Source organism: Rattus norvegicus, chromosome 8 (genome assembly GCF_036323735.1).
Source record: "Rattus norvegicus strain BN/NHsdMcwi chromosome 8, GRCr8, whole genome shotgun sequence".
Classification (NCBI taxonomy): domain Eukaryota; kingdom Metazoa; phylum Chordata; class Mammalia; order Rodentia; family Muridae; genus Rattus; species Rattus norvegicus.
In genome coordinates, this window is record NC_086026.1 from 80,138,867 (window position 1) to 80,158,130 (window position 19,264).

The 19,264-nt window shown below is 43.1% G+C and overlaps 2 protein-coding genes and 1 long non-coding RNA gene across 12 annotated transcripts in view; 2 read left to right on the top strand and 1 right to left on the bottom strand.

Moving 5' to 3' along the window:
* Sltm (SAFB-like, transcription modulator) overlaps positions 1-3,802 on the top strand; it is a 46,114-nt gene extending 42,312 nt beyond the window's left edge. For all 8 annotated transcript variants that reach the window (XM_056984525.2, XM_056984526.2, XM_056984527.2 and 5 more), the window contains 2 exons: positions 1,142-1,302; positions 3,101-3,802. In XM_056984525.2, the coding sequence (XP_056840505.1) occupies positions 1,142-1,302; positions 3,101-3,209 (270 nt within the window). In that variant the 3' untranslated portion in view covers positions 3,210-3,802. The remainder of the gene's footprint in view (positions 1-1,141; positions 1,303-3,100) is intronic.
* A 6,458-nt stretch (positions 3,803-10,260) lies between these two features.
* Positions 10,261-19,264, bottom strand: part of Mindy2 (MINDY lysine 48 deubiquitinase 2) — a 60,885-nt gene continuing 51,881 nt past the window's right edge. Inside the window, exons 8-10 of one of the 2 annotated variants that reach the window (XM_017596087.3) lie at positions 18,396-18,596; positions 16,724-16,806; positions 16,292-16,387 (exon numbers count right to left, since the gene is read on the bottom strand). In XM_017596087.3, the coding sequence (XP_017451576.1) occupies positions 16,741-16,806; positions 18,396-18,596 (267 nt within the window). In that variant the 3' untranslated portion in view covers positions 16,292-16,387; positions 16,724-16,740. Of the gene's footprint in view, positions 16,388-16,723; positions 16,807-18,395; positions 18,597-19,264 lie in introns of both variants that reach the window. The other variant, XM_343420.11, reaches the window with a different exon arrangement.
* The window catches only part of LOC102551907 (uncharacterized), a 50,884-nt gene continuing 48,005 nt past the window's right edge, over positions 16,386-19,264 (top strand). For both annotated transcript variants that reach the window (XR_005488294.2, XR_001839448.3), the window contains exon 1: positions 16,386-16,770. This is a non-coding gene — a long non-coding RNA (uncharacterized LOC102551907). The remainder of the gene's footprint in view (positions 16,771-19,264) is intronic.

Below are 19,264 nucleotides of genomic sequence, written 5' to 3' on the forward strand. Positions count from 1 at the left end.
GGGTTTCTCTGTAGCCTAAACTCCGAGATCAGCCTACTCTTGACTCCCGAGTGCCAGATTGAAGGTTCACACCAGAACTCCAGGCTTCTTACCTAACTTGTCTGCAGGTTCTGGGGATCTGAACCCAGTCATGCTTGGATGGAAAATACTCCATATACCAGGCCTCTCAAGCCCTCAATGATACAAATTTTGTTTTAACTAGAAAATGTCTTCAAATCTTGTCATGTACTGTGTCAGTGTAGGTCATTTCCTCCAGCACATGTATGAAGTAGGTTCTTGGCCTCGTGGTTATGGAGTGTAAGTGTGTCAGTACTTCATAGTAACGTTGACACAAGTGCACTAACCTGACCACCCTGACCGAGACTTGAAACTAAGCATATGATGTAGTTAAGAGTAAGAGGTTGGGGCTGGGGATTTAGCTCAGCAGTAGAGCGCTTGCCTAGGAAGCGCAAGCCCCTGGGTTCGGTCCCCAGCTCCGAAAAAAAGGAAAAAAACAAAAAAAAAAAAAAAAAAAAAAGAGTAAGAAGTTGTTCTACACCAGCACTCTACACTCAGAAAGACCTCTAAAGAAAATCTCCTCAGGAGGCGAGCCTAGAGTCCTCGTCAGAAGTTTATGATGTCTGTCAGTTGTTTGGCCAATATTGTATCCAGTTTGCGTGGATGCTGGCAGCTTAGCCTAACTGGGTGTCAGCAGCCCTTGACTCCTCCTCCTGTCCTTAGTTCTATAAATACATGTGTCCCCTTGTCCCCACTCCTTGTATAGCCACAGTGGAGCACATGTGCAGGCTTCAGCACTAAGTCCTACTAGGAAAACAGGACAAGCTTTCTGTAACTGTGTACAGATTGTTCTGATAGGTTGACCATATACCCAACCTCCAGCTCTTTAACTTTTGACCCCTTGTGTATATGTAGAGATTTATCCAGGCATTTGAAATTCCTGTGCCCAAATAATGCTGGAGTAGTAGTGGATGTGGACACAGAAATAAAGGTACTAAGGAACTCCTGCCAGAATAGGTGGCCCCTCCTTCCTCTGCTGCATTCTCAGACATTTTACTGGTTTGCTCTGATATTAAAGACAGCAGTATGAGTCAGCGCATGGGACTAAGGGGCCCACACTCATCTTTTCCTGTGCTGTTCCCAGCACTACCCTGAAGAACGACATGTTGTGGAACGTCATGGACGGGACACAAGTGGACCAAGGAAAGAGTGGCATGGCCCACCCTCCCAGGGGCCTAGCTACCATGACACAAGACGAATGGGTGATGGCCGGACAGGAGCAGGCATGATAACCCAACACTCAAGGTGAGTAGCTAATGTTTTAAAACTTTTTCTGTTGTCATACAATTGGGTAGTCCTTTTCCTCGTGATTGTTAGAGCTTTTGAGAAATTACATGCGGTTAGTAAATCCCCAGGTTTGCCCAAACCTTTCCTAGGACCTGAGTCTGCAGAAGCCTGAGCTAGCAGCTAGTTTATAAGATTGTCCTCCCTGTTGAAGGTTAACAATTAGCATTCTTGCAAGTAGGTCCTAGATGTAGGCCGTGCATGTGACCTTGTGGTGCTTACATCAGGAGGTCGAGGAAGCTGACAGTAGGTCCATTCCTTTTCATACAACAGTCCAGCTCGACACACTCAACCCAAGCCTGTTTGAGGTAGAGGAACAAGCTTGGTCTTGTCCTCTTTCTCTGTGGTGTCAGTGGTCTCTGCAGCCTCACCGTCTTGCTCCTGTCCTGCCTCACACCCTTGTTTTAGAGGAGACACTGCTTTGCTCTCCTGTTGTTTACTTCTGCATGGCACCGCCATTTGCTCTCCATTTGTTGAAAGCACCAGCAACTTGTTCTGTGTAAGCTTTTTTGGTTCTGGGCTCCTTACAGTTTGCTCTGTTTCACTCTGTGGCTTTCCTCATTCTGAAGCAGTCTCTTGGTTTCTTGGTCTTAGAATGTGTAGGCTGACTGTCTTCAAATCAGGATTCTCTTGCCTCAGCCTTCCAGATACTACCCCACAGTGCGAGCACTCCCACCCTACCTCTCTCTTTCTCTCTTCCTCTTTCTCTTTCCTTTTTTCCTTGGTCTTACTCTCTCTCCCTCCTCCCCTCCCTTCCTCTCTCTCTCTACCACCCTTCCTTCCATTTTTCAAGGCAGGGTCTTACTACGTATTCCTGCTGTCCTGGAACTCACTGTAGACCAGACTGGCCTCAAACTTGAGATCTGCCTGCCTCTGCCTCTGCCCCTCTGTCCTAAGTGCTGGGACTAAAGGTGTGACCACCACGCCCAGCTTTCAGCTTTCAGCCTTCTGGTTTTTCCCCTCTTGACCCTCCTCTCTGGCTCCTTCAAGCAGATGAGCTTCAGACATGACTTTTCTCTGCCACCTTCTAATGCCTCTGTTAGCTCCACATCTCAGGCAAACGTGTGCCTCTCCAACTTACTTTTTTCTTCAAGCTTCTTTTACCTCTCAGTGCTGCCATCCTCAAAACCCTGACCGGGGAGACATGGCCCAGCCTTGATCTTTCTTTGTTCTTAGAATAAGTCAGAACAGTGTCCAGCTGGTAAGTATGTTTCTGTTGCTGCCCCCTGCCTCTGCATCCATCCCATGGCTGCTCCTCTCAGAGAACGTGTGACAGTCACCACCTCTGAACATGGCTGTGGAACCACACATTGTGTTGTATCATTTACTTGCTTCAACACTACAGTGGCTTCTGTAGGTTGCAAACTTCACCCAGAGTTCTCCGCTGGCTTTATAGGAAGCACTTCACTGCCCATCATGAGAGAGTCCTGGAGTGTCTTTATCCTGTCACTTTGTGGTATCTGTAGTGTTGCTCTCAATAGAAAGACTGCAAACATCATTGAGTGACTTTCTGGTAGTGAGTTCATGAAGCTGTAGCATGTACCACAGTTTCCTTAATGCTGCTAATGAAAGCCGACTAGAGAGTCCACCCACAGCCACTCTTTCTTCCTTGGTAAGGAGGGGTTAGCATGAGATGCGCCTTACAGGGCTAGAGTTGCTGTGGATGAGAAGAGCAGGGAGCAGCTTGTGTGGCCCTGAGTGGCAGAGGTTGTGAAGGCCTCTCTTGTGACCGTCTGTTCTGACCTTGTTTCCCCTCTAGCACTGCGTCTCCAGTTAACAGGATTGCACAGATGAGTGGTAACACCATGCCGAGAGGAAGCAGCTCTGGGTTTAAGCCGTTTAAGAGTGGACCTCCACGGCGATTTTAACGCAAGCTTCCTGCTGTGGCTTCAAGATAATTTATTGAGATCTCCTGTAAACTTTCCCTGACTGCTTACGAGGACGACTTCTGACTGCTTGAGAGTTCTAGCTGACTGTTGTTTTTCTTTTTAAAAAAAATTTAACACGATTTCTTTTCTCAATTTTAGAGAAGATGTTTAAATAGTTCTGTTGAAACTTTTCATAGTTTTGTGTATCATTCAACTTTTTCTTGCAGCACTGAGACCCATTTGAAAGGCTTGGCACCAAGGCTATTCTGTTTGGCGCTGTGTGAACATGAGTGGTTTGCAGCTGAATGGCAGTGGTTACGTCTGCAGCACAGCTCTGTGGTGTCATAAATAGCAGTGGGCTCGTCTGCAGCACAGCTCTATGGTGTCACCAGTGTTTGCTGCCTCCACTTTGAAGGCTATTTGAGCTTCAAACGCCTGCTGTCCAATTTTTAGAGAATAAGATTGTTCCTTGCATTTCGGAGTATTATGTAACCTATTTTTGCAGAAGGTACTGTTACATTAAGTGCATCTGTGTATCCTGGTTAAAAAAAATGTAATCTTTTTGGAAATAAACCTTCATATTCTGTATAGTTGCTAAAGTGTTGAGAACTTTTTTATTGTAAACTGAAGGAAGACTTTCTGTTCAGCTTTGCATGGTGTAAGACCATGTAGTTGTCCTTGTGTCCTGAGGATCTCGTAGTGAGTCAAGCAGGTAAGTGCATTTGTGGGGGTCTTCACATTTTGATGGATGGATCCCAGCTCTCAGAATTGTGTGATAACATCCCCATCTTCCCCAGATAATGCTGAGAAGTGGAAGAGGCCCATAGTCTAGATGGGTGAGTCAGGGTTGGCGAGGTTAAAACCCACAGCTCTTGACAGTGGACTTAGATGAGCGCTTAAGCCTCCACAGCCTCCCACAGTCCTTCATAGACACCAGCCGCCATAACCCAGGCTGTCCAGAACCTGGTCCCCACGTCAGCCTGCCTGTGCCTCGTGAAGGATGGAAGGACTCCGGGGTGGGGTCTCTGTAGAAGTGCCTGATCGTGTGTAGCCCCGGTATACGAGCATGAGAGGTCTCAGACTCTGGTTGCTGCAAGCAGCCAAGTGATGCTGGGGTCTGGGTCTTTAGGGAAACCCCCTTCTTTTTTGTTTTGTTTGTTTTTTTCTTTTTGAGGCAAGGTTTCTGTGTGCAGCCTTGGCTGTCCTTCAACTCATCTGTTGACCAGGCTGACCCTGAACTCTCAGATCTGCCTGTCTCTTGTCTCTGTCTCTGTCTCTGCCTCTGCCTCCGCCTCCGCCTAAGTGCTAGGATTGGACTAGTATGGGCTGCCTAGCACAGCTTGGGAGCTCACTTTAAAATAGAGCTGGATCTCAATCTGCCCTTCTACAGCACATGTGATCTCTCTCTCTCTCTCTGTCTCTCTGTCTCTCTCTCTCTGTGTGTGTGTGTGTGTGTGTGTGTGTGTGTGTGTGTGTGTGTGTGTGTGTGTTTGTGTGTGTGTGTGTCTGGACAGCCCTTACAGCTTTGGAGACGGTATGTGTGTGTCCCTGTCCAGTCCTAAGCTGTGTGGTGTGAGTGTATATCCGTATCAAGTCCCATTTTTTACTTTGTGACACTTGAGAGTGGCAAAACAGAACCCTCGGTGTCCCCTCGTAGCTGGCTGTAGACTGGGTTTGCTCCTGTTGGTGGCTAGAGTCAGTGTGACACCTTTATGCTTTGGTGCTCATAGGTAGCCAAGGGCACACTTGGTGTCCTGCACAGTCCTCACCTGTACATCTCAGAAGACCTTGGCTTGTTAATATTTCTCTAATTTTTTAAACTAGTCTCCTATCAGACACAGAATTATATTCTCAGCTTACTGAAATGCTATTAAAAAGTTAGTATTGAAGAACTAGGAAGATGGCTCAGTGATAAGTGGTTCCTCTACAAGCACAAGGATCTAAATTTCAAATCCCCAGCACCTACATAAAGGACGAACCATGGGGCTGGAGAGATGGCTCAGCGGTTAAGGACACTGGCTGCTCTTCCAGAGGTCCTGAGTTCAATTCCCAGTAACCACATGGTGGCTCACAACCATCTATAATGGGCTCTGATGCCCTCTTCTGGGACCCAGGTGTATATGCAGATAGAACACTCATAAGACAGGCCATGATCGCGTGTGCTTCTGACTAGTGTTGGGGTTAGAGTGTGTTGGCAGTCTAAGTGAGGCCATGCTTCAGCTTTTGTGAGAACCCTGGTTTGTCTCAGGGAATAAGCAGAGACTAAATAGCCAATCCCTGAAGTTTTCTTTGGCCTTGATCTAGGCACGCACAGCTGCATCATCTACACGCCATGCAGTACACTAGGTACAGCTCCAGATGTTGTTGCTCATAACAGTAATCCCAGCATTCTGGAAGGCTGAGGCAGGAAAGCCCCTGTGACTTCAGGGCCAGCCAAGGCTACCTGATGAGATCTTGCCGCAAAAAATTAAAGGTGGAAAGTTGTTAAGATATGGGATGTCAATCTTGGGTCTACATAAATAAACACATACCACTGCACCTACATGACCATGAACATGCAAATAGGTTAGAAAATACATCTTTAGAGAATGGGATGTGTGTTGTCCCAGCCTGGGCTACATAGACCATTTGGTCTTTGAAGGGCTCGATAGGTCTAGTGGCTAGTAGTCTTGCCTAATATACGAGTCCCTTTGTTCCATTCTCAGCACAAATTAGTTTTGAGTCTTGCTAGTCTTTTGCTTCCTCAGAAGAGCCCGACAGTGTCCAGATACTGTTTTTTTTTTTTCTCATGTTGCCATGGTTACAGCCTTTTCTAGTTTAGAAAACTTTTGAAAACCACATGGGATTACTCAGGAGTTGTGAGTAGATTTGAAGACTTAGGTCACTAGCAGAGAGTCCGTTGGCGAAACTGGATTTAGAGAGGGTTTGTACAGAGGACTCTTCTCTGGCTTGAGCGAGTGTGGAGCTGTCCAAATGCTGCATTGCAACATGGAGCTTGTGCTCTTTCAAACCAACGGAAGGCTTGTAGTTATTCAAGAAAATCAGTGTGGGGAAGATGCTGAACTCAAACTTCACATACGGAAGGATGCAAGTGAAATACAAGGCTTAGGAAGTGCATAGACAGCACTCGGCTGGTGCCATGTGGCTTGCTAGACAGTTCCCCGACACCTCCATTCCCAGTTGCAATAGATTGTTTTGAGACCTTCCTGGAAAATGGTTTTTTTCTTTTGCCCCCATTCTTCATAAAGTACAAGGTTTAAACCATCTTCTTGTCTGTAGATGAATCTTTTCTGCTGCTCCTACAAATCGTTTTCTTAGGCCCTTCACATTTGAGATACTGAAGCTAGGCACAGTAGTGCACACCTGTAATCTTAGCAACAAAGGAGCTAAGATAAAGTTTTAAGGCCAGCCTTGAGTAAGAGCCCTACTTTTACAAAATTAAAAATAAATCTAGGTGTGATGGCATATGCCTATAATCTTAGCGTTCAGGAGATAGTGCAGAAAGACAAGTTCAAAGCCAGCCTGGAATACATAAAAACTAAAACAAAACAGCTGACTGTGGCGGTGCACACTTGTAATCTCGTGCACTTTGGAAGCCACCCTGGTCTTCAAAGTCCGTTAGAGTCCAGCCAGGCCTACACAGTCAGACTTGGCCTCAGAATATACATTATATATAAACAACAACACAAGGGTATTAGCTGGGTGGTGGTGGCACAAGACTGATTCCAAGGTTCCATTCCCTAGGACCCGCATGGTAACGAAAAAGGGGTCTGATGCCCTCTTCTGCCATATGTGGGCACTGCACACATGTTGTATTCAGACATACCTGTATTCAAAAATATTCATACATGTAAAATAGTACAAACATCTTTTTAAAATTTAAGATGTTATTGTTCTCTGTGTGAACACACCCTTTCTCTGTCTCCCGCCTACCTGAAGCCAGTGACCTTGTCAGAAAGCAGTTTCCCAATAAACCTGCATTTAATATAAAAAATTTAAACTGTATATTTGCATGTTTCTCTCTGTGTTCATGAAGCTAGATCCTTAGGGACTGTAGTTGCAGGCAGTTGTGAACTGCCTGAGGTGGGTGGGTACTGGGGACAAAATTCTATTGCTCTGCAAGAGCATGTACATGCCCTTCACTGCCAAGCTCTCTAGTGCCGTGCCCTCCCCATTCGAAAGTTTCACTCACAAGCAAAGACCTAAGATTTCATATTGATTCTGTGGTAAGCCCTTCTCAAATGTAAATCCAGGGGGCTGCCCGGATTTTTTGATGCTAGTGCTTTCTCTCCAACCCTGTACTTTTCATTGGGTCAGAATATAAATGAGACGTCAACACACACACACACACACACACACACACACACACACACACACACACACATCCAGTGGTTATGGAATGACAAAGGGAAAGTAACACAAGTTCACAGTTTTAGTGTGTGAATCTTGCACACTAAATGTTCTATCAGATGGAATTTTCTCCATGTGCACATAGAGGCTAGAAGTCAGCCTCAGGTGACCTCCCTCAGGTGCAATACACCTTGTTTTGGGGATGGGCTCTCTATTTTGGTTTGCACCTTAACAATTATGCTAGGCTGGCTGGTGAGTGACCCCTTGGCATTTGAGTATGCCCCTCTTCTCCATGCACACCCCCATGCCCCATGTCTTAATTTCTTGTCTATTGCTCTGATAAAACACTATGACCAAAGCAACTTACATTTTTTTTTTCCACGCAGAAAGGTTTAATGAGCGAAGTAGAGTAGAAGAGGAGAGGAGTAAAGTCATGTGGAGGGAAGAGAGGGAGGGAATGGGGAGAGAAGGGACAAAGGGGAAGAGGGAGAGAGGGCAAGAGCAAGAGGAGAGAGAAGAGCTCCATTTTTTTTTAAGGTGTTATTTGGGTTTACGGTTTCAGAGGGTGAAAGTCTGTGATGGTAGAGCACAGTGGGAATTGCACAAGTCTTTTGAAACCTCAAAACCTGCCCACCCCCAGGGACACAGCTTCTTCAAACTGGCTTCTCACCCTTCCTAGCTGTTTTACCTACTGGGGACTGAATATTCAAATATGTGCCTCTGTGGGGGCATTCCCCCACAGAGCTGGGGACCAAACCCAGGGCCTTGCTGGCTAGGCAAGCGCTCTACCACTGAGCTAAATCCCCAACCCCTGTGAGGGCATTCTTATTCAAACTACTACACCCCACTTTTGTAAAACATGGATTTTGGAGAGGGAGCTCAGGTTCTCATGCTTTCTCCTCAACTACATGTTTTTGTTGTTGGTGCTGCTGCTTTTGGTTTTTTGAGACAGGATTTCTTGGTGTAGTAGCCCTGGCTGTCCTGTAACTAGCTCTGTAGACCAGAATGGCCTTGAGCTCACAGAGATCTACCGGCCTCTACCTCCCAAGTGCTAGGACACCACCATTCCCAGCTTCAATTGGAATTTTTAAAATTTCAGTTTTGTTTTTTGCTAATGTATAAAAGCACTTGGAGTTATTTAAAAATGGATTTTACAGATGATCAGAACACAACTATCAACAAATTTAAATGGCTGTGCCACTTCTGCCATGATCAAAGAGCAGACTAAAACTGAAAAATCTTCATCCTTTTCTTGTTTTTAGATTTAATCTTCATTATGTGCAGCATGTGTGTCTATGCACAGGAGCTCAGACTCCCTGGAGCTGGAGTTACAGGCGGTCCCTGAAAGAGCAATGCACGCTCCTAACCACCGAGTCATCTCTCCAGCCCTTTGCGTCCTTTCCTGGTCATCCTAAAGCACTTCTGGTGCAGACAGCTACTGTTGCATTTTATTTTCCTGTCAGGTTTCAGGTAGCTAGGATCACACAAAAACACCTTTAAATGCAGCGCAGAGTTTGCATGTGGGCTGTTGTGTGTCAGTTCTTTTTGCTATGAAGGTTTCCATTTGAGTATATGTACCGCAATTTCCTGTGCCTTCACTTTATTGATGGAAACTTGGTTTGCTTGCCGTCTGATGTGAAAAAGTTTTTGAATATTTGTGTGAAAGTCTCTGAACGTGTTTTAATTTCTTGGGTAAGTAGGCTTGGAATCGGCAGGTGTTACACCACAGCAGTCAGTGTACATTTACCATTGCAGGAAGCTGCTGGGAATTCTGAAGTTTGTGCTATCTTGTGTCTCAGCTGCCCAGATTCAAACCTGAGTGATGGCAGCACTCCTGGTGTTGCCTGTCCCATGCAATGAGCATGCTATCTCGTTTTGGACTTAATCTTTTTTTTAAACTCTTAAAGAAAAATGTGTCACTACCCACCAGGTTGCGTCATCTGGCTACAGAGCTGGGGGAGGGGCAGTTATTGATAGCATGTGGGGTGAAGTTAGCCAGTATTCAGGATTTTCCACTGTACTAATTTGAATAATTTCATTGTAGGTATAATTGTCTCATCTGGCTTCTGTTCTGCCCCTGTTAATTAAGTTTGGATGTAGTAGCCTGACATTTGAGACTCTAATTGAACTTAGTCACTTAGTAAGGGAAACTGGCCTCTGGTTGGTGCCCCCTTTAGAACAAAATAATATTTGTTTAAACATAAGACAGTGTCTCACTCCATATCCTAGGCTGGCATTTAGCTCACACCAATCCTTGTGCCTCAGTCCTGAGGGCTAAGATTATAGATGTGGACTACTATTAGTGGCCACAGTAAAAGTTTTTTAAAAAAACTTTTAAAAAGTTTTTAAAGCCCATTCATATTCAATCCCAAATTTGAGCCACAGCATACATTGCTCTGAATCACTTATCAAACAAATTTAGATAGCTCAGTGGGTAGAGGTGTTTGTAGCACTAGCTTGGCAGCCTAGAGCCTATAGAGGAAGGAAGAACGATCCCTTCAGCTGTGCCTGATGGACTCCAGTAAGAGAGCTGTGTGCGATGGTGGCTCGCTGTCTCACTAGAGCCAAGGTTAGCACTTTGTAGCTTAGCGTTGTTTATTAACTGTCCCTTATGTCAAACATTGACCTTAATGAGTCTCAGATAAATGTGACCAGCTATCCAGGCTACAGCTTAGGGTGATGGGTACACATACAGAGAGAATTTTCAGTCTAAATATCAAAGTTTATTGAAATAAAATATAATCTATAATAAAAAATACTACGGTGTTATTCACTGGTTACAGTTTTAAGTATATTAACAAAAACATCCAACGTTTTAACCCACTGATGACACTTGTGTTATAACGAATTTGAGATTAAACACTGAATAATACTGAGTCATTGTGTCAGAAACATTTTATACTTTCCCACCTATATTCAATGTCTTTTCAGGAGTAGTTTCCAAAAGTGAAACTTGAAATTTAAGACATAATTTTTAGAGGTGCTCTTAGCATAATTAACATTTAAAATAGTTTATTTCACAGAAATCAGCTGAGCCCTGCAAGGGGTTGGTGCACTTTAGGTCTTTTTCCTACTGCTATGTCGTCCCTCTGTTACTCATCATTCTTCACTTCATTTAAAGCAAAAGAATGACTCGTTAGAAGTAGAAAGGATGCTAGGACAGACAAGAAATGTTAGTAGAGGTGCTCAGTCCCCACAGTCACTTCTGACAGCCCATTTCAGCTAGCACACAGCTCCATGTGTCATAGCAAGGTGGGGGTAGAAAACCTGTTTCTTTTGCTTTGTTTGAAATGACAGTCTTCGTCATCATTCCATAGCCTGTTGCTCTCCCAAATCCATATTTCAACCTCGTTATTCAGCCCGAGTCAAGGACAAGAGTCAAATGTGCTGGCATTAGATGAGCTGCCCACCGATCACCCTTTCCACCGCTCTGCAGGCACACGTCCACCGCTCTGCTGCTGTCTTAGGAGGATCTGCCGTGGCAGCTGTCCTAACAGAAACTACTAGGAAAATCCTGGGGGGGCGAAGAGACACTGCACCCTGTCACAGTGGTTATGTCATACAAATAATGGGTGGGGAAGAACAGCAACAAACATTCTGACGAACCAGACATTGTTTTCAAAGATTAAAACCAGTCTCTGTTTTTAAAACTCATTGCATGAGTTATAGCTGCTTCAAAGGGCATTTCTGTTACAGTGTCATCAGCGATTCATGATTTCTCTTGGGCACTTCAGCTTCCTGACTTTCCACATACAGATGGACAATCACTAGAGCCACAGGAGTGAGTGCTGCCTGCCCAGGGGCTCCACTCTGGGCGTCCTTTACTTGCAGGGCTGCCCTGCCTCTCCAGGTGTGTGACAGTACAGGTGGACAGAGCAGTTAGGAGGTGACCAGTAACAGTGAAGCTGTGAGCCGAGGAAGACTTTACAAGTCATGCTAGAGATCTGGGGCAAGGGGGCTTTTGTTCTTTACTTCACCATGGGGCAAAGCTTAGGTTTCCTATCTCTGCCGTGGTAGTTTAAGTACTTAATGGGAGGGTATCATGCCCTAAAAATACCAGCTTATTAGACAAGTCTAACTTTTGTCAGGACAAAGGACCATTGAATTTGAGGCGAGAGTTGAAGATTTTTACCCTGTTTGTTGAGTTTAGCTTTCTTGAGCTCAGAAGATAGAAACTAGAATCCTACATGTAAAAAAATATATGCATATATTAATGTTAAGCTCTATTTCCTAAGGATAGAAACACCAGGATTAAGTAAAGACATGCATGAATTAAATTTTAGATAGATTTTCAAAGTAACTGTTCCAGCATCCTGCAAGGTTTCCTCCTGATTTGTCTTCTCTGTAATTTATTCCCTTTAGGGAGCTTTTAATTTAAAGTTATTTTAAACTGTTACCTAAGAAAAGTAAACTCAATTCTTCATAATTTTTTTCCCTTTAACAGTTTCAAAAATGTCAAGCATCAGTAACAAAAGATGCTAACTTATCAAGAACCACGGACGCTAAGGTTCACACATGGTCCTTTAGGGTTTTTTCACTTGCTGTCTAAAGGATTTGACTTGCACAAGATCAGAGTTCATTTAAAGCCACAAATAAGCTGTATACACTGACAACAGTGGGGAGAGCAAAGTCAGTTCCTGATATTGCTCTACCCTGGAGGGACTGAGCAAGGGGCTCTAAAAGCTAGATCTGTGGAGGATACTGGAAAGACAGGTCTGTGAAGTGCATTTTGTAAGCCCAAACACTCCTGGTCTCAACACTAGCCTGCTGAATAGAAAAGCAGCTGCAAAAAATATTTTTGAAAGCCAGGATGCCACATTCAAAGGAATCCTACACATTCTAACAGCATAAAAAACTGATTTAAGTCATTATAAAAAGTCTTCACACTCGAGAATGGAGAATGTGCAGTGTCTGTGATGATCTCGGTAATTCTCAGTGCTAAAGTATGGCCTTTTCTCAGGAGAACCAAGCACTGTGGGCATACATGGGAAGAGGAGCACCCTGCACAGAGTAAACAGAGGCACACAATGATTGCCAAAACAAGACAAAGTCAGGTTTGGTTTTAGAATCAGGGTCTTATTATTTGCACAGAGTGGCCTTGAACTTAGAATCCTCCTGCTTTAGCCCTACAAAACGCTATGACAGGTATGTATTACCATGCCCTGATAAAGTCAGGTTTCGAACACCAAATGAGCCAGAATTTCACGTGTCTAATTCCTTAAAATATAAATAAGTGGCTATCTTTAATGTCTCTGCCTTATTTTGTCAAACATTAATTTTTCAATTTATATGTCTAAGACAGTGTTAGGTACAAGGCTGTAAGCTTTCTGTCAAAAAATAAATAACCAGTACAATGAATCACAAAGCAACATGTAATCAGTTTGCTGTTTGCTTTTCTAAAGGAAGTTTCAACAAGCTGGGTATGGTGATATCCACCTGTAGTAGTGGCAGTGAGAAGCTGGGGCAGGAGGATTGTGGGTTTGAAGGTAGCCTGGGCTACAACAGTCGATTCCAAGCCAGTCTGGCTAGATATAGCAAGACTATGTCTAAAATTTAAGTAAGATTGAGGACAGTTCTAGAAATTCTTGCCTAATTTGCTAGGATTTTACAGACATTTGTGATCACAGTCATGCCTTTCCCTCACGTATGCTCTCTGGTCCTCCAGGTCTGAAATGAGTTTATGATTTAGGGAAAGCAAATGCTATGAAGTTTTTGTGCAAGTACAGAGTGCCTAACATTGAGTTTAGTCAACTAACATCTGACATTATAGTATATATATTATTACATCTTCTAGAACCTAATTCTGAACTTAAGCTTCTGACTTGCTCAATCCTAGCCTGACCTTGAGACATGGAGGATGTTATTCTTCCCATCCACACTGACTGGGCATAAGGCCAGTGCCCTGATTAGCTGCCAGTGAGTCTACATACTTATGCTAGGAATTGAACCCAGGGTTTTGTGTGCTGCAGGCAAATGCTGTACCACTTGGTGATACTCCTAGGTGTGTGTGAATATTTTTAAATATTCACAACTTTTAAATCTGTTAGTTTTCAGATTGCTTTGAGGCCTAAACAGAAGTCATGGAGACATACACACGATTCTAGGTACTGATAAACTAGTACAGGTCACAGCATTGTTGACGCAACAGACTTACTAATGAAGAAGTGCACATTAATACAGACTGGTCACTAACCTTACTAGTGTGCTCTGAATGTATGAGAAAAGTGCCAGGGACCATATCTGCTCCCTGCCTGCCTTCTGCTAGCTCTCCCGCTGTACTGGCACATGAGTCAAGTGTGCCCAGAATTTAGAATCATTAAGCTCCAAAATGTTTAAACTGTAACGTGTGTTAGCAATATATGTATAACAATGTCAATATCACAAAGTATTGTAAGGGGGAAAATCCCTCAAAACACCATTTTCAAAGTCCTCTTTGCCCAAACAAGCAGTAATATGCCTGAATATTGATCACTTGCTGCCTTGAGCAAACACAGGAAATAAATACGTGGCAGTTTGGAACCTTGACAAGCCTTCAAGGACAGGAATCATATCTTAGAGATTTGTTTTAATAGAGTCAAACATTTAACCTCTCCCACAGTAATCAAAACAAACATCTTATAATAAGTTTGATATGACTCTTGTCATATCAAACTAAATTCCAGGAATGTAGCCAAGCCCAACTCGGGAACCTCATGTAAGAACAGTTTGGATTGACGAACAGTACACTGCTGATTTTAAGCACACATCCACTCCTCTGACAGCAGCGCTGATGGTTTTCAGTGAGTGGTGTGTGTTCCTTCTGTTCTATTTCTTCCTTCTTCTAAAGGGAACATAGTATTGGCAGTTATTATCTTTGGAAAAATATGAGAGTAAAAAATAACACAACTTTTATATATAGATCTTCAAGGGCAATAAGTAGATATTGTAATATAATTGTGGAAAAATATGCCTTGATCTCTTAGGTTAACTGTTTCCTAAACTAAAACATTAGACTGATCTGGGAAAGGCAAACTCTGAGGTTTGCGTTTTCTCCTCCAATCAGCAGAATGCTGTCATGGGTGTTTATGCTGAGGTCAGTCCATCTGAAGGGGTCTGGTCTCTGACAGTTCGTACTCACTCTAGGTTGCACTTAAGAGACTTATCAGGTATTTTACACACAAATGTTATACCCCAGGCAGGTCCTCTGATTCGTCCCCATGCTAGTATAGAAAGTCTAAAGAAACAACAAAGGGCATAAATAGATAGGTACTATAGAAGGACAGAAAGGTACAGCGTGGCCCTGAAGTTCTTTTCCTCTTAGAACAAGACTTTTCATAAATAAAACTCTACTTTTTACATATGTACTCAGCCTACAGCCGGCTTGGGATCATGGAAAACATCAATGACAGTAGTCTTCAACTCTAGACTTCTTTCTTTTGGTAGTCTTTCGTTGCTTCCAGACCACAAGAAATATTCTCTAACTGGATTTTCAATCTGTGATGCTCCTGAATAAAATTTACTGAGGTTTAGGATAAATCACGCAGCTTTGTGCACTGGCAATAATCTTTAAAAATAACTGAAACAAAGTCTAAATACAAAGTATATAAAGCATGTGAAGGACAGTTTTCCAAATTGTATCTAGAAATACAGTATGTGCTGCCTCATCGCCAGGCTGAGTAAATATCCCCGAATCCTAGAAATGATGTAAGGTGTCTTAGGTTCATTTGGTTCTCATAAGTTAAAAAATCTGATTGCTTTTACATAAATTCCTTCAGACTCCTACCTATGTTTAGAATTTTATTAATATCTTTTCATTAGAGTCAAGAGATTAACTCTCCTTCAGAAATGTGCTTTTTATTGGTTTAAATTTCTAGCAATAAACATGATTTAAAATTTAAGGTTCAAGGTAATTCTAGAAAAAGGTAGACAGTGAACTCTGCTCTTCTCTGTCCTTATATTTACAAGGCTGAACATGAGTGTGGTCTTCTCCTCACTCACGTATTACATCCTCATCAAACAGAAGCCACCTTTCAGGCTCTGAAGGTGCTGAAATTTCTCAACACCTCATAGCACTACAAAGTCAGCATCTCATCTGAATAGGTTATAAGTATTAGTGTCGTGTATTTTATTTTTTTGCTATTGGAAAATAAAAAATATTTTTCTATCTAAATTGGATCCAAGCTCCATTATCAGTTCCCAAGATAATAGCTAAGATGTGCATTACTAAAGACAGGTAAAGCTGTTCAAGGGCTGAACCAGTTCAATGCACAATGAAGGGTCATTATTCCTGCTGCCCCTCCCCAGTATTAAACTCCTTTTTCCTCATGGATTAGAACATAATTTAACAATGTAAAGTTCAGACATAGTTGTGCTAATAATTACATCTTGAGAAGGATCAAACTCATTCAGTGACCTCCATCCATTGTCACATAGAACACAGTAGCTTACTAACTGATTGAGTTGCAATGTCACTAGACACAAAATAGGAGTGATATACTCATTTGGCTACAGTGACAACACACAACAGTTCCAACTTGTAACATAAAACTCCAGCTCATAAAGAATGTATTGTGTAACTTGAAAAAGTTGATTGTAACAAAGTAACAACTTTCCCCTGGAAAACATGAGCAAAATCCATTGGGAGATCAGGCACAGACGGTAGGTACTGGGTCTTCCTTTCCGTCATCTGCATAGGTGGTTCCCACAGATGCCAGCAATCCCTACAAAATCACGCAGCTATTTTTTTCCTTTTCTTTCTCTTTGTCTTTTTCCCGAGGTTCCTTGCGTTTCCGTTCACTATTCCCAGGCTGTTTTATACTTGATGGAGAGGCTTGCGCTGGCTGGCCCTGCTGTATGAGAAACACATATGGGAAGGGATGACTAACTCTTCATGGGCACTGAATAACTAGCCAGCTAGAGCCACAGAGACAAAGGCATCTTCACAGAAACAGAAGCTTTGGGGGCACAGGGTACGGCTTCTGCTCACAGGTGTTGGGTTAGGATAGGAGATGCTCCTGGCCCACAGATGGCCTGTTGCCCTGGGAGGTTTGGGTATCTTAGAGGAGAAGGCCTAGCTGGTTCATAAAAAGGTGGTGCGTGAGGGGTGTGGCAGGGTGTGTCCTCCTGCCTTGGTTACTGCTGCTTCCTGATAGAAAGGATGGAAATTCTGTGCTACTAACTCCTACCTCCATCAGCCATGTCTTCATGACCATGATGAACTGCACCCTCTACCGTAAGTCACAACAAACCTTTCTTCTCTAAGTTGCTTCTGTTGGGTGTGAGAGAAATAAATATCCAAGATACTCATATAAAAATAATTAATGTATAAATAAATTAATCTATCCATTATTCAAAAATATAATTATCTATAATTATTTAAGCTTCTAGTTTAAATATTTATGTTAAGATGACAATTTTGGTAAACTATATTTCTTCAGAATTTCATTAATTACCATAATAAACAGGCTCTTAAATACAATAAAACAAGAATCCTGAGAAGTGAAAATATAAAATAATGTGTTTTATGAACTTGAACAAAATGAAAAGCTGACTTAAACAAAGCAGGAATCATCTGCTAAGCTTGAGTAGTTAGTACTTGATCTAAAGGCAGGAGTTTTACATGAATTTTAATGGAGAAAGAGAGGGAGAAAGTCTGTGTGCATACACGTGAATGTGGTGAGAAAGGAAGACTAGGGTGTACATCTGGTGGCATCTGTCACTCTCAGCCTTATATCCTCTCACAGAATCTGGAGCTAGGCTGGTGACCATCAAGCTGCTGAGCTTCCTGTCTGCCCACCAGTTATAGGTGCACAGTTGTATCTGGCCTTTTACATGAATACTTGGGATTGAACTCAGGTCTTCATGTTTGCACAGCAAACATTCCTATCTGCTGAACCATCACCCCACCCCTTTAATGGTGAATTCTGTACATGGTTTCATGAGATCCTAAAAGGCATCTTGTTTTCTTGTGTACCCATGTCAAAGAGAAAGGTTCTGGCATGGTGTAGGTTAGCATAAAAGAAAGGGATACTTTTTTTAATTCACAAAATGAGATTTTGTTTGTAGAACTTGTGTGACAGTCATATTTTACTGCTTAAAATATGAACAAGAAACCTTACAAGAAGAAAGATGCTACCTGGTGCTGAATACATATTGGTAATTGAGCCAAATGCCAGTCTAAAGAAGCCTCAGGATGAAGTCTTCTGATTTACTGACAGCGAGAGGGGCCTCGAGAGACAGGACCGTGACCAGGTGTTTGCAATAGGAAGACAGAACCAGCATGAACTATGAGCTTGTATCTTTCTGGCTCCAAAAGTTGTACTCTTTTCAGCAAAACCTCAGCCTGCCTTTAACTCAAAGGAACCTGGTTTATATTTGTAGCTCTCAGTAACTTTAGAAAAAAGACTCAATAATCTTATCAGAACCTCTCAAAAAAAGCATTTTCATGAAATCAGAAATATGTTAGATAGCAAAAACCTTAGAACAGTGTACAAAAGTTCCATGGGTAGGGCTAGAGAGACAGCTCAGCAGTTAAAAGGACCTGGGTTCGATTCCTAGCACCCACATGGTGGTTCACAACTGCACAAAACTCCAGTTTCTGGGATCAAATGTCCTCTCTGACTTCAGTAGGCATAGGGCACAGACAAGGTGCACAGATACACATGCAAGCAAAACACTATACACATAAAATAAACCTAAAAACAAATGAAAACAACAACAACAACCCCCAACCCGTGGGTGCTGCCATGCTAACACAGCTGAGACGCCAGGGCTGACATACAACTGCTTCACCCAAACAGATACTCCTTCACTGCTGAAGTGACTGTCATGTTGGAGATCCGCAGAGCTTGGTTTTACCTGGGCCTGCGTGGAAGGGGTGGTGGTGGCCACAGCAGCCTGAGCCTGCTCCTGCTCCTGGTAGTACTGAGAGGCCCGTCGGTCCTCCTCTTCCTGGAGTTTCTTTGCCAACTCCAAGTCACTGATTCCTTCTGGGATTTGCTCCCAGTTGATGTCTTGGCTCTGCTGTTCTTGTTGCAGTGACAGTGCCATAAGGTAGTCCTGAGGAGTTCAATCACAGCTTCAACTTTGAGAGGACCAGGAACCAGCCAGAGTGAAGACAGACACCCGCAAGGAGCTCTAAGGGCGGCTCTCTTGGGGTTGGGGGAGGGTGTTTTGTTTTTGGAAACAGGGTTTCTCTGTGTAGCCCTGGCTGTCCTGGAAATTGTTCTGTAGACCAGGCTGGCCTGGAACTTAGAGATTCACCTGCCTCTGCCTCTTGAGTGCTGGGACTGAGGTGTGAGCTGCCCAGCCACACTGCACAGATTTTCTAAAAGCTCTGCTTCTAGGGACTTTTCTGCAGAGCTGCGCATTTGCTTCAACTGCCATTTTCTACATAGATTTGGGGCTCTTTTCTGGAGTCCAAAGTAAGGCGTTCAAGAAAAGTATTGAAAAAAAGGTTCTGGTTTAAAAAGAAACACAAGAGTATGGAAAACACAGCCAAGATAGAAAAGCCAAAGCTGAAGGCTGAAATCACAGTAACAGCCGTGATTGCTGGGATTTACAGCATCTCGTACTTTCCACATCCGCACACAGACTCAACACATCCACACCCTCTACAGCTATTTTATCTCTTACTTTCTAGCTGGTGTTTGTCTTTAAAACATTTCAAGAACGTCATACGATTATTTACTCATCTTTCTCTCCCTGCCCTCCAAAACGTTTTGTTC